This window comes from Symphalangus syndactylus, chromosome 19 (assembly GCF_028878055.3).
Source record: "Symphalangus syndactylus isolate Jambi chromosome 19, NHGRI_mSymSyn1-v2.1_pri, whole genome shotgun sequence".
NCBI lineage: Eukaryota > Metazoa > Chordata > Mammalia > Primates > Hylobatidae > Symphalangus > Symphalangus syndactylus.
In genome coordinates this window covers 66,800,968-66,816,325 of record NC_072434.2, presented here as the reverse complement: position 1 = coordinate 66,816,325, position 15,358 = coordinate 66,800,968, and the positions used below count along the sequence as shown (strand labels likewise).

General features: G+C 39.9%; 1 protein-coding gene across 2 annotated transcripts in view; it reads left to right on the top strand.

Annotated features, from left to right (window-relative positions):
- Positions 1-9,742, top strand: part of DUSP10 (dual specificity phosphatase 10) — a 41,851-nt gene extending 32,109 nt beyond the window's left edge. For both annotated transcript variants that reach the window (XM_055233913.2, XM_055233914.2), the window contains exons 3-4: positions 4,576-4,947; positions 8,487-9,742. In XM_055233913.2, the coding sequence (XP_055089888.1) occupies positions 4,576-4,947; positions 8,487-8,752 (638 nt within the window). In that variant the 3' untranslated portion in view covers positions 8,753-9,742. The remainder of the gene's footprint in view (positions 1-4,575; positions 4,948-8,486) is intronic.
- The last annotated feature ends 5,616 nt before the right edge of the window (positions 9,743-15,358 follow it).

The window sequence follows — 15,358 nt, the reverse complement described above, 5'->3', positions numbered from 1 at the left end:
AGTTCTTTAGGGGTGCTAGGTATTCTTTGTTGCTGCCATTTAGAATCAATGTACTGACCACCCTCATTTTGGCAGAGAACCTACTTTTGAGATAAGCTTTGAAAATGTTTGCTGACCCCCACCCCGCCCTGCCTCACTCCACCCCAGCATTGTTGCTCATGGCTACAATATGTTCACACTAATAACTGCAGGCTGTTGTGCACATAGGGAAGTTAGCCACCTCGGTAGAAATTAGAGGAAGGGAAGAAGGAGGGAAGAACAGTTTTATTTTCAAAATCCAATTCTGTGGTAAAACCAGAAATGCAAAGACAGTCTTTATTAGGAAAGCTAGGACCAACAAAGTGAAATCAGATATATTTGTTTAGGAGAAATAGGGAGCTGTTGCTTTCTTTATGTTAAAAGTATGTTATGCAAACTTTAAAACTGCTCGGATACCTTGGTTCCTAATTCTTTTTTGTTAAATAAAATTTGAAAAGTAAAAACTCAGGAACATTAGCTTATATAGAGTCTTTATATTAAGCAGATTTTTTCTTTTAGATCTTTAAAATGGTAGTTTCCCAAAGTGATGAAAAGAAAAAGCACTTACAATGTGCTGGACATTGTTTTAAGGTACTTTATTAACCATTTTAATCATTACAACAGTACAGTGAGGTAGGTACTATTATTATCCCTGTTTTGTATACAGGGAAACTGAGGAACAGACAGGTGAGAAACCTGCCCAGGGTCTCATAGCTAGTGTTTGGCTGTGCTGGGGATTCAAACCCAAGAAGTCCAGCCTCAATACCCCTGCTCTGAATCACTGCACTGCACTTCGGGCTCTCATGGACTATACGTGTGCATAGATCAGTTGGAATTTAGGACAAAGGTGATGATATGGGGGGGTAATAAGACATTATTTATTGAATACCTGGTTGTGTATCAAAACCTTTACATAGGCTTCCTGAACTATGACCCTGATGGGTAGATGATATTACATCCACTTAATAGATTGGTAAACTGAGGCTTAATGAGGGAACCTGACTTGCACAGAGTCTCACAACTGCTAGAAGGCAGAATCATAACTGCAGCTAGGTGTGTTTGTCTCTGATCTTTGCTCTTAACCTCCATGCTACACTGCTCCTGCCTTGTTTGTTAATTATCATGTTCTGATATTCTTAAATAGTAATAAATATAACATCATCAAGGTTCCTCATTAAGTGATCAGTCACTTTGGCCTCTGGTGACATTTGATGGGGTAGGGTCGGAGGAAAGTAACTGGAAAAGAAAAACCAGATTAGCTTTACTCTTCCCCCTCCAGCTTTCAATTTCAACCCTTCCCCAAGACAACAATCCTTCCTGCAGACTTCTCTGGAAAATCCACCACTGTGAGCTTCCACTGGTTTGTTTTACTTTAGGCACCGTCCACAGAGAGAGTTTTTAACTGCAATACATAGCTGTGCATAAGCCTTATGGAGAACTGATGCCCAAGATGATTAGCAGACTGGCAGTTGAACAGGAGACTATTTCTTCAGACCCCTCAAGGAGAATTTCCTTGTTTACTTTATATGTTTAAATTGTAATATCTCCTTTTCTCTCCACCCCTCCCACCTCCAAATATTGTATGAACAGAGTTCCCACATGGCCTAAGCATACAATACACCCATACTTTTGCACATAAGCATGCTCTGTGATTTGGAGCATTCTGTGTGTCTGTCTCAAATTCCCTCCTCCCCCCACTCCCCCATGGGTTTTTTTCCCCCCATTAGGCAAATGGAAGGCCCATGCCACCTGTTAGCATTACATCATTGGCTCCCCAGAACACAGTTGCACCAAAGGCCTTAAACAAAGTAGTTCTTCTTGTATTGTTTGCACTCAAAGAGCTGATATCATGCCAACTGATGTCATTGTATGTCTTTGTGTAACTGCTATGGCAACTGGGCAGGTGGGGAGCCTCCAGCTGATGTCATTGAGAAAGGAGGTGTAGAGGCAGAATTTTAAAAAGCTGGACGCTGCTTTTTTCTGTGTGTGGGGTTTTCTAGCATGTGTTGGGTTTTCTAAACTAGCTGCTTTTAAGACAAATTACAGCTTGAGTACCCTAAATAAGAACAGAGAGGTTTTTCCCCTGCTTTTAGAGACTTCTTTTGAATTTGTTTTATTGTTCTTTCCTCTCATCTTGTATGGAAAAATGTAACAACTGCCTTTTTTGAAGAAAAAAGTGAATTAGTTTCCCATCACAGAATCTGTGTGGAATTTGGGTTTTTGTGGAGGCGAAGCTGAGCAGATTTTAACTCTTCAGAATCCCTTTTGTGGAGGCTGTGATGATGACAATGGGTAGTTTTTATCTTATTTATTTATTTTTTAAGTCTTCACTGGTGAAGTTATTTTGCATATTTTCTTTCTTCTACTTCACAATTAGCTCTTCAGGTTCGAACTTTATTGTCATAATTGCCTAGCAGAATAAACTATCATATGTAAGGGCAGATGTTAATTCTAGAAATCAACTGAAATTCGTATACAGCTCTTGTTTTTCTTTTCAAAAAGCTGGGGTAGGTTTTGACTTCTTACTTTCAATGAGTAAAGTGAACATAATATTGCCCTTTGAGTTTTCCTTGGATCATAACCAACCATACCTTAAGGAGAATATGATTTCTCTCTTTTACACAGCCAGCTCCGGGTCCATTGGTTGTGAAGAGTCATGAGACTCGGTCTAGGTTATGGTCTGGAGTTTCCCGCTGTGGTTTGTCAAAGATGAGACTTGAAATGGAGAAGAACATATGCTAGGCTCAGAGGCTAGTGGACAGATAGACTTCCTGTCCTTATTGCAACATAACCGTCTCTTGTTCATGTTTTGGGTTTTCTGCCTTATCTCCTGGAACTATCAAGACAGCCACAAGCCATCTGTCTTTGAGGGTAGATGTTGTGTTCTGGTGGCTTTCAGCTAATAGGACTTTTCCACTTCCCCCTCTTCTCAAAGGGAAAGCCAGAGTGTATCTAGTTCTGTTTGATTAGAGTTAGAACTCAGTTGGCACTAATAATGTCAATCCAGATTTTATAGCACTTACATGTATATTATTATAATTTGAGCTTTGTAATAATCCTTTGGATTTATCTGTGCATGCCATTGTGTGTAAAAATATTAGCAGAAAATTTAAACAATAAACAACTGTGATCCGTAAATCCCCTAACTTAAACAATTGTTCTTTTTTTGTACAATTCTTCAGCTTTTGGTGAATGTTTTTTACTTAGCTTTTAAAAAATTTAATATTAAACCAAAATGTTTTATTTATTTTCACATTCTTTTCGCAACTACTCTTTTAAACGCTACATAATACTCCGTGGAATGAATGTAATAACTTTTTTCTTTTATTTTTGTGTTTTACTTGGCCTTTTTAAAATATATATAAAACAGATAATATTGAAGTGAACATCTCCATATATCTAGCTATCTTTGGTTAGATGATTTCCCTAAGATCCATGCCCAAAAGTGAGATTGCACTTGTTCAGGGGAAGGTTTGCATTTTAAAAGTGGAGAAATAAGCACAGTTTATAAGCTTTTTATGCTAGACCCATAACTCTTGGGAGGCAGAACAGAGCCATAAGCTCAAAAGTATGCATTCACACATCTACAAGAGGTTTCTTGATGGGTTTATGTGCCCACAAGCCTTGGAAAGTTGAGGAGTAAGCAACCGCGCTGCTCTCCCATTCTGTTCTACTGAAAGTCAGGGTTGACAAATGTCAGGGCCCTACATGGAGAATATCAAAAAAGATTATAAGAGCAATCCTTCCCACCCCACCCTGGCTTGTCTTTTCCAAGTACTTCTCTGCTGATTTCACCTGTGGGCAATCATATAAATAATATAAATTAAAATAGTGAATGCCTGCTGAGTTCTCCTGTGTGCCAGGAGATGTGCTAAGTATTTTACACGTATTCATTTATCTCAGGCTCACAATCACACTCAAAGGGAGACGCCATCACCCTCAGTTTACAGATGGTGGAATTGAAGCACAGAGATAAATGAACTTAAGTCATAGTGTCAGGAAATGATGATACCCAGTTTATAATCAAGATAACCTGTCTCTTCCAATGTTCCTGCTTGTAACCACTCTGCTGTATTGGGAGCAAACTTGTCCCTCTGGGTGAGGTGAGCTATGAAGGGTGCAAGACATGCTCCTGTGGTGCTGAGATTCCACCCGAAGAGGTCATCTGTGCCTTTCTTGGCTCCCAAAGCGCAGGGTTCTATGTAGGCCACTGAGCATATGGCTCTTTGAGGCAGGTCACATTTGCAGCTGAGGAAATTGCCTGATGCTGCGTGGAACTCTTGCTAGGGGAACATGCCCTCATTTGTAGAAAGAGCACATTTCCCAAGTGCTCCATGCAGTGATACTCCCCGAAGCTTGTCTTGGGTCTCCAAATGGACTTTTATTTTTTGTTTTGTTTTATTTTTATTTTTGTTTATTTTTTTTGTTTAAATACATATTTATATATGTATTTAAAATGTGCATGAGCTACAATGCAAACTCATTCTAATGGGGAGGTGGCATGCTCTGCGAGCTCTGAAATCTCAGTCACTCTCAACTTCTGTGTTTGTGTTCTAGGTGGACTTAGTAGTTTTAAGCAGAACCATGAAAACCTCTGTGACAACTCCCTCCAGCTCCAAGAGTGCCGGGAGGTGGGGGGCGGCGCATCCGCGGCCTCGAGCTTGCTACCTCAGCCCATCCCCACCACCCCTGACATCGAGAACGCTGAGCTCACCCCCATCTTGCCCTTCCTGTTCCTTGGCAATGAGCAGGATGCCCAGGACCTGGACACCATGCAGCGGCTGAACATCGGCTACGTCATCAACGTCACCACTCATCTTCCCCTCTACCACTATGAGAAAGGCCTGTTCAACTACAAGCGGCTGCCAGCCACTGACAGCAACAAGCAGAACCTGCGGCAGTACTTTGAAGAGGCTTTTGAGTTCATTGGTAACTATCTCCCATAGGGAATTTTCATCCTCTGCCTTCCTTTTCCCTCTGGCTCTTGCTTTGATATCAAGTTCAAGGTTTATTCCTGTGTTGGAAAAGAAAAGCTGCCCTGGAGTTTTGGAGGGCTCTGCTACCTGAAACAGCCTAAGCATTCTCCTAAGTCATTGCCTGTCGAGTGTATCCAAGCCATCAGGATGGACATAAAAGGACAGTAATTGAATTTGTTGGGATCCGTTCAACTAGAAATCCTCATCCCTCAAGTTCTCAGTGAAATAGTGGTAGGGGTTAGCATTTATGTGCTCTATAACCAGAAAAGTGGATGGAAAGTAAGGAATCGGAGGTCAGAGCTGGTGCTGCTGCTACTTGATCTACTAGCACCGTTGAGCACCTTGGAAGCCACATCTAGTAAATATGACATGCCTTCCAAACACACCTATGCCTTCCGGTCACCCTACTAAGCCTTATTCATCCAGCATAAGGGGAGATGGTACTAGGTTTCCTTTGACAGTCTGCCCCAAACTCATTGAACTAGGAAAGATCAGGTTGTGTAGACAGAGTAGTTCCCAAGGAGGAAGTTTTAGCAACAGCAGGCTTTAATCCCCAGAAGGAAGCAACTATTAGCCTAATCCTAATCTTAATTTCTGCAACTTCTATAGCCCCAAACTGCTATAAGACTCAAAATATCACTGAGCGCAGTGGCTCACACCTGTAATCCCAGCACCTTGGGAGGCCGAGGTGGGCGGATCACCTGAGGTCAGGAGTTTGAGACCAACCTGACCAATGTGGAGAAACTCTGTCTCTACTAAAAATAAAAAAAAATTAGCCAGGTGTGGTGGCACGTACCTGTAATCCCAGCTACTCGGGAGGCTGAGGCAGGAGAATCGCTTGAACCTGGGAAGCAGAGGTTGCAGCGAGCTGAGATCACGCCACTGCACTCCAGCCTGGGCAACAACAGTGAAACTCTGTCTCAAAAAAAAATAAAAATAAAAAAAGACTCAAAATATCATTTTGGGAGCACCTGCAATATAGCAAAACTCAACATTTGTTTTTTTTTTTACGTAACTTCAACTTTTATTACCATAAAGGGGTGGCCTAGTACTTTTCCTAAATATTACAGCAGGTTGTTATTCCAGGAAGAATACAGTTAAGTGGAGTGGGGTGTTCCTTTGTCAGAGAAAAAAATAACAGCCTTAGGTTTAACAGCCACTGGGGTCTGGCAGATTTGCTGTAGTGTTGACATCTCCAGTCATTTTGCCAAGCTGTTTTCCTTGCTAATTATGCCGTCAGCACAGGACCGTGGAATATTGAGTCTGAAAGGAAATTCAGGGTGATCACTGAACTTAGAGAAGTAAAGTGACTTCGCCAAGGTCATAGGAATTCTAGTGTCCAAGAAGGGGCCAGAATCCAGGATTTTTGACTCCCAAGCCTGAGGCCTTTTCACAACACACTAAGGCAATGTTTATGATGCCCTACTAAGTAATTCCCAACTGGCAACACTGAGGATGCAGAGATACTGCAGATTCTTTCTTTATTAATAAAATCTGAGCCAAACCTGGAGCACTGAGGAAGAAAAATTTCTCAACAAGCAGATGAGGAACTTCTGGTTGATACATGATGTGATGTTATGACTGAGCTTCCATCTGACTTAATTCCAGTTGGAGGAAGTTAGGAAATTGTTTTCTATTTAATGAGTAGGGTAAGATATACTTGTTCTAAGAGGATTTCAACCAAAGCTCTCACATTCCTTATAGATTACTCAGGCTTACCTGCCCTTTTTTTTTTTTTTTTTTTTTTTTAAGGAAAACAAAAACCAATAACAAATAGCATTCAGCCTGAAGAACAACTCTGTATCACAACCTGCATAGGCACAATTTTATTTTCATTGTTATATTATTGGATAAACTGAAATCTTACAGTCTTGCTTTAGGAAAAACACAGCAGGTTTTATAAACATAATAGCTTTCACTGAGAGTGTAATATAAACTAAGCAGCATCTAAGTTTAGTGTTTACACCAGTTTATTTATTCCTGAATCAAGTGTGTGTAGTGGAACCCGTGGTCCAGCCAGGCATTTAGAAGCTCATTCTGTCACCACCATGCTTTCTGGTCTTGACTTGGAGCTAAATAAATACTGTGTGCTGAAGGGAAAAAGCTGAAAAACGGAGATGCTTACTTTTCTTGAAATGCTGTTGACTATGAGAAGTAAACCTCATCTGTAAATTTTTAAGATGAAAATTTACATCAGGTTTTTTTTTTCCTTGGTCCACTAGTGGGTAGCCAGTAGATGTAGTTTAGGTGAAATCACTACTCTCTCTACCCCTTCTCCTTCCCTATCTGTTTATCTAATTGATGTTCCTTCAAGGAAGCTTTCTTAGGGATGCGTTAGAGTCTAGAAATGTCATTAAGAACCTGTTCAGGCAGTGCCCACACACTATTGTCTCGAGCTTTTAATATATCTGAAAACTTAGCAAGTCTTCCTCTTTCAATTGCTCTGGATTTTGAGCCATTGCTGGGATTCCTCCATCTTCTGCATTATTGCCACATTGGAATGTCATATGTGGAAGCAAACGGGATTGAACGCTTGAGAGGTGACACCCTCGGCCTATATACTACTAGCCTTTAGTTAACTTTGCAACAACTTTTTTTTCTGGGGAAAAGCTGAACATAGTATCTTTCTAGTTTAGCTTTATTCCTTTAACCTTAATCAGGGTTTAGTAAGACTAAAACTCTTATCCATTTAATGCCCATTCCTGTACAGAGCAATTCTATAAAATAAAGTGTTTTTTCTCTATTACAAGTGAGAGAGTTGTTGTTACTAGCACTAGGTTTGTTAAGTCACACAACCGAAAATTGGAATTAACATCCTTAATCCAAAGAGGAACTGTGTGTATATATATATATATATATATATGTGTGTGTGTATATATATATATATATGTGTGTGTATATATATATATATACACGTATATATATATGTATATACGTATATACATATATGTATATACATACGTATGTATATGTGTATATATATACACACACACACATACATATATATGTGTGAGTGTATATTTTCACGTGTGTATATAATTTTTCCCCTCCCTCTCTCCTTTTCCTTCATTCTTTTTTTTTCTTTCAGTAGTGTAATTCCAGAAAAAAAGAGAACAAGGCATTTGAGAGAAGGTTCAGTGTGTGTTAGACTTGACTTAATCAATAGCTTATTCAATGTGAAAGTTAACTGTGTTACAGGTCTGGCTTCAGGCCACTGCTGTCACCCGTGAAGCAAACTGTTCCTATGAGCAATTCTTTCATTTAAATGTAGATGTATAGCTTCTTATTTGTGCTAATATTAACTTTAGCCAGTTCTGGAAGTTGTGACATAAATATACCTAATGAACTAGTGGATTATACTTGGCTTTAAAACTGTTTTAATTCATTATTTCTATACAGAATAAGGCATTGCAAAGTTGAGATAAAAGTTTCTCTCTCCGTGCCTCTCTCTTCCATCTTCCCTTCATCTCTTGTCTTTCTCCCTTTTTTCAGAGGAAGCTCACCAGTGTGGGAAGGGGCTTCTCATCCACTGCCAGGCTGGGGTGTCCCGCTCTGCCACCGTTGTCATTGCTTACTTGATGAAGCACACTCGGATGACCATGACTGACGCTTACAAATTTGTCAAAGGCAAACGACCAATTATCTCCCCAAACCTTAACTTCATGGGGCAGTTGCTAGAGTTCGAGGAAGACCTAAACAACGGTGTGACACCGAGAATCCTTACACCAAAGCTGATGGGCGTGGAGACGGTTGTGTGACAATGGTCTGGATGGAAAGGATTGCTGCTCTCCATTAGGAGACAATGAGGAAGGAGGATGGATTCTGTTTTTTTTTTTTTCTTTTTTCCTTTTTTTTTTTAGTTGGGAGTAAAGTTTGTGAATGGAAACAAACTTGTTTAAACACTTTATTTTTAACAAGTGTAAGAAGACTATAACTTTTGATGCCATTGAGATTCACCTCCCACAAACTGACAAATTAAGGAGGTTAAAGAAGTAATTTTTTTAAGCCAACAATAAAAATATAATACAACTTGTTTCTCCCCCTTTTCCTTTTAAGCTATTTGTAGAGTTTATGACTAAATAGTCTGTGCAGGTTCATAGACCGAAGATACTACACACTTTAAACCAATTAAAAAGAACCAAAAGTAAATAATAGAAAAGACATTGAATCACCAAGGCCTGGGATCAACCTGGGCTGTCCACACAGAAAACAAAAACCCAACCAAACCAAGCCCTGTTGTGCTCACTGGTGCAAAGAGAAGATCAGGGCAGCTTAAGTGGTCTAAGAATCCTTCAGGCATTCTTTAAAGAGACGAAGGATACCTTTGATTTTGTGTGTTTCATGCTCTGGATTTTTTTTTTTTTCCTTCTCTGGGTTTAAGAGATTTTTTTTTGAAATAGTGAGGAACTGACCATTATATGCCTTCACTGGCTTCTTGTGCAATAATATGATGTTTTAAGTGTGCAAACAAGTTAGAGCTGGCAGCTGAATGATAGACAAATAGTGCAAATTTGCCAGCTTGGAGATAGAAAGGAATTCAACAATATATCAATTACTTTCCTTCCCACCTTTTTCCTTTTTTTTCTGATTTGATTCTGGTTACAGTGCCATAAACCTTGTTACATATGTATATCAGAATGTAAGAAAAAAAATTTATTTAAAAATATTTTTCGCAAAAAAAACACAAAACCTTGGTGTGTTTCTGTTGATTGTGTAAAAATTTATTTTCATTATATAAATGAAACTGGTTTGGGATGTGTCTTTTTTCCCCCCTGTTTTACCTTAACTCAGGTTCAAGCCTTTCTTAGCTCTGGTAACTTGCATATATAACAAAGTTGAAATAAAACAGATTTTTATATAGGGAAAGAGAGATGAGGAAGGGAACATATCCAGTTTTCTCACTGTGAAACAGAGAATTAGCAAGGAAGTGAAAGAGCTCCAGTATTGATCTGCCCAGTCACTATCCCTTCTATTCTCACAATGCTGTCATCCTCTCCTGCAAATATCATTCCTTTTGCACTGGGGAAGGCTTGCATTAAGGGGATCCCATCTGCCTTTGCGCCTTGGTGACCAAATCACTGCCAGATTGATTGGTGAGAATTCAGTGATCTCCCTAGTGGCTATTTGATACATACTTAGGACAATCTTCCATTTAGGGATCTTGATGTTCTTCCTCCCACCCCCACCCCACCCCATTGTCACTTGCTCACTTGACATCTTTGGTGACATTAACCATGTAATGGGTTGCAGCAAATTGCTGTTGCCTACTCTTTTCCCAGCAAACTGAAACTCAGCTCCATACATATGTACAGCTTCCTTATAACACTGGGTTAACGCATAGCTGGGTTCCCAATTCACTGTTGATGGAGGGTTGGGGGTATGGGAAAAACACAATGCAAATATTTTCTATGTTTCATTAAATTAAAAGTCTAGTGGGATTTGGCCATAAGGAAGATTTATGGCAAACTGAAATTTGCCTGGGGTGAATAAAAGAGTTGAAGAATCTGGCATGTTGGATTCTATGTGACAACATTTGACATAAATAATTTTGTGTATGTTGGCTTGAAAATGTTATAAGGAAATATTTTTGACATTTAAAAAAATAGCTTTTCTACCAAAAGTAATTTAAATTTTTCTTTTATAGAAAAGTGGAGACTGAATTTAACAGGAATTAACAGCTGTTTTAGATTATTTTAATACAAAGTGTTAATCAGGTGAAAAGTAAATCTCTGTTTTGTGCTTTCTACTCCTCAGGCTAACGATTTCCTTGCTGTTAGAGTATTTAAGGAGTCAGGTTGATATATAATTAGTGATTTAAAATGCATGGTAATTTATCAGACATTTCTTTTTGTTATTTTAAGTCTAAGTGTTAAATTTCTGATAGCATGTAAGGTATATTGCCTCCCTCTGTCCCTTCCTTCTTTCCTTCTGCTTTTTCTTTGTTCCCATCCCTCCCTCCCTCTTTCCTTCCCTTTCCTTCCCTTTCCTTCCCTCCCTCTTTCCTTCCCTCCCACTTCCCTTCCCTCCCTCTTCCCTTCCCTCCCTCTTCCCTTCCCTCCCTCTTCCCTCTCCCTGCCCTTCCCTCTCCCTTCCCTTCCCTTTCCCACTTTCCCACTTTGCCTCTTTCCTCTTTCCCTCTCTCTTTTTTCTTTCTAACAAAACAGGAAAATCAATACAGTTTCTTATCTTTATCCACATGGAAATGATTTATGTTTTTGGAAGTTTATGATTTTGAGAGAAAAGCCTATCCTGGGGCAAACAGTAATCCTGCCAACCAGAATACCAAGGATTCTGAGAGGGACTCAGGTCTTTTCTACTAGTCTGCTGTGAGTCACTTAGCCTCCATTTCTTCATAAGGAATGTTAACCAATTCATGAAAATAATACAGATTAACCAAGCCATAGCTCTAGAAACCCGACTCCACATGTTGCTGGGCCTCACTAGCTGTCTGGGAGCTATGAGGCTGCCCTAGGAAATAATTGTGTCTCCCCAAGAAAGCCAAGTCCCTGACCAATGCATGAACAATTCTCAGAATCCAGCAATGGTTGTTTTATACTAAATGAATCTAATTACTTAGTAGAATGAACCTGTAATTAATTTAAAGAAATATAGCAAGCATTGTTATCTTAGGTTGAACAAAACAGCTTTAGCTTTCTATATATATTACATTTATTTCAATAGTTAATACTTTTCCAATCAATGCATGTGAACCAGGATAGGGAGTTTTCATTTCTTGAAAGAGTTTGTGCCAGTGTCTTCTGCATAAGGAAAGGCAACTTGTTTGGAGGGCATGGGAGGTAGGGCAAAGAAGCTGACAAAAAACATGTACAAGGGGAAATATTCAAGAAGAAATGTACACAACCCCACAATCACATACTGGCAGTAAAGGGGAAACGTGGCCTTTTGTAATACGAGAAACAGGAGAAAATGGGAGGCTAAAATGAAAAGAAGAAAACCTATGTCAGAGTAAAGAACTAGGACCTGAATTACACTCCAGAAGCTGACTAAGATAGAATGCTAACAAATTGCTCCACTAGATGTTCTGATGGTAAGAAGTCCGATGAGCCAAGTTAAATAGAGATCGATCAATGATGGCCTTCACATTATGTGGGGACAGACTCTTGTAAATAGGCCACAACACTTCATCCCTGGGATGCAAGGCTGGTTCAACATACGCAAATCAATAAATGTAATCCAGCATATAAACAGAACCAAAGACAAAAACCACATGATTATCTCAATAGATGCAGAAAAGGCCTTTGACAAAATTCAATAACCCTTCATGCTAAAAACTCTCAATAAATCAGGAATTGATGGGACGTATCTCAAAATAATAAGAGCTATCTATGACAAACCCACAGCCAATATCATACTGAATGGGCAAAAACTGGAAGCATTCCCTCTGAAAACTGGCACAAGACAGGGATGCCCTCTCTCACCACTCCTATTCAACATAGTGCTGGAAGTTCTGGCCAGAGCAATCAGGCAGGAGAAGGAAATAAAGGGTATTCAATTAGGAAAAGAGGAAGTCAAACTGTCCCTGTTTGCAGATGACATGATTGTATATCTAGAAAACCCCATTGTGTCAGCCCAAAATCTCCTTAAGCTGATTAACAACTTCAGCAAAGTCTCAGGATACAAAATCAATGTACAAAAATCACAAGCATTCTTGTACACCAATAACAGACAAACAGAGAGCCAAATCATGAGTGAACTCCCATTCACAATTGCTTCAAAGAGAATAAAATACCTAGGAATCCAACTTACAAGGGATGTGAAGGACCTCTTCAAGGAGAACTACAAACCACTGCTCAATGAAATAAAAGAGGATACAAACAAATGGAAGAACATTCCATGCTCATGGGTTGGAAGAATCAATATTGTGAAAATGGCCATACTGCCCAAGGTAATTTATAGATTCAATGCCATCCCCGTCAAGCTACCAATGACTTTCTTCACAGAATTGGGAAAAACTACTTTAAAGTTCATATGGAACCAAAAAAGAGCCCGCATCGCCAATTCAGTCCTAAGCCAAAAGAACAAAGCTGGAGGCATCACGCTACCTGACTTCAAACTATACTACAAGGCTACAGTAACCAAAACAGCATGGTACTGGTACCACAACAGAGACATAGATCAATGGAACAGAACAGAGCCCTCAGAAATGATGCCGCATATCTACAACTATCTGATCTTTGACAAACCTGACAAAAACAAGCAATGGGGAAAGGATTCCCTATTTAATAAATGGTGCTGGGAAAACTGGCTAGCCATATGTAGAAAGCTGAAACTGGATCCCTTCCTTACACCTTATACAAAAATTAATTCAAGATGGATTAAAGACTTACATGTTAGACCTAAAACCATAAAAACCCTAGAAGAAAACCTAGGCAATACCATTCAGGACATAGGCGTGGGCAAGGACTTCATGTCTAAAACACCAAAAGCAATGGCAACAAAAGCCAAAATTGACAAATGGGATCTCATTAAACTCAAGAGCTTCTGCACAGCAAAAGAAACTACCATCAGAGTGAACAGGCAACCTACAGAATGGGAGAAAATTTTTGCAACCTACTCATCTGACAAAGGGCTAATATCCAGAATCTACAATGAACTCAAACAAATTTACAAGAAAAAAACAAACAACCCCATCAAAAAGTGGGCAAAGGACATGAACAGACACTTCTCAAAAGAAGACATTTATGCAGCCAAAAAACACATGAAGAAATGCTCATCATCACTGGCCATCAGAGAAATGCAAATCAAAACCACAGTGAGATACCATCTCACACCAGTTAGAATGGCCATCATTAAAAAAGCAGGAAACAACAGGTGCTGGAGAGGATGTGGAGAAATAGGAACACTTTGACACTGTTGGTGGGACTGTAAACTAGTTCAACCATTGTGGAAGCCAGTGTGGCGATTCCCCAGGGATCTAGAACTAGAAATACCATTTGACCCAGCCATCCCATTACTGGGTCTATACCCAAAGGACTATAAATCATGCTGCTATAAAGACACATGCACACGTATGTTTATTGTGGCACTATTCACGATAGCAAAGAGTTGGAACCAACCCAAATGTCCAACAACGATAGACTGGATTAAGAAAATGTGGCACATATACACCATGGAATACTATGCAGCCATAAAAAATGATGAGTTTGTGTCCTTTGTAGGGACATGGATGAAACTGGAAAACATCATTCTCAGTAAACTATCGCAAGGACAAAAAACCAAACACCGCATGTTCTCACTCATAGGTGGGAATTGAACAATGAGAACTCATGGACACAGGAAGGGGAACATCACACTCTGGGGACTGTTGTGGGGTGGGGGGAGGGGGGAGGGACAGCATTAGGAGATATACCTAATGCTAAATGACAAGTTAATGGGTACAGGAAATCAACATGGCACATGGATACATATGTAACAAACCTGCACATTGTGCACATGTCCCCTAAAACCTAAATTATAATAAAAAAAAAATAGGCCACAACACATTTTATTTTATGCTTTTTTCCCCAAACATGAAACATGCAATCTCAGGAAATACAGTTGCTGTTTGGTTTCAAGCTCTGATTGGAGACAGTTGTTGCATATGGATGGAGGTCGGATGAAGGGTGGTAGAAGAAACTATTTTAGCACTGGCACCCAGAAGAATGGGTCATAATTCAGAAGTGCCCCAAATCACACCTATCTGTAGAAGACTTCCTGCCTTTTTGAGGTGGTGGAATATGAACACCAGTGCTTTCCGTGGTTCCTGATTTCTTCCTTCGTGACAACCTTTGTCAGTGTTTGATACAAGGTGCATGTATCGGGGTTTAATAAGAAGCAGAAACAGTGACATAGAATGAGGGGTTTATTCCAGGGATTAGATCTAAGGCAAGTGTGGGATCTGGTGAAGAAGTCAATGGGAGTGTGTTGCATCTGTCTGATAATGGGCTGAGCCCTCTGGGTCAGCACAGCCATCAGTAACAAAAGCTGGGCATGAAGTGGAGGAGAACAAAGAAGAATTGGAATTAGGAGGAAAAACTGGAATCCACGTCAACCTTTTACCAACCTCAATGGGGGTGACTTCCAGAGGGATCTAGTGCCCTCTGCCATGGAGCTGAACATGTACCTAGCATAGGACTTGGCAAAGCTGAAGACAGAGCTTTGGGAGCTTCAACTACAGCTGCTGCGATAAGTCCAGGTGGGTCACCACATCAGGGAAAATGTGTGCTTGCCATCATAGAGTTTGGTGCCCCCTTCAAATGGTTGTTGCTTCAATTCTGCTTTTCCAACCTCATGCAGATTTCCCTTAAGGCTAACCTTAACTCAGTGTGAATCAGGAGAGGAAATTCTAGAAAACATAGCTCCTG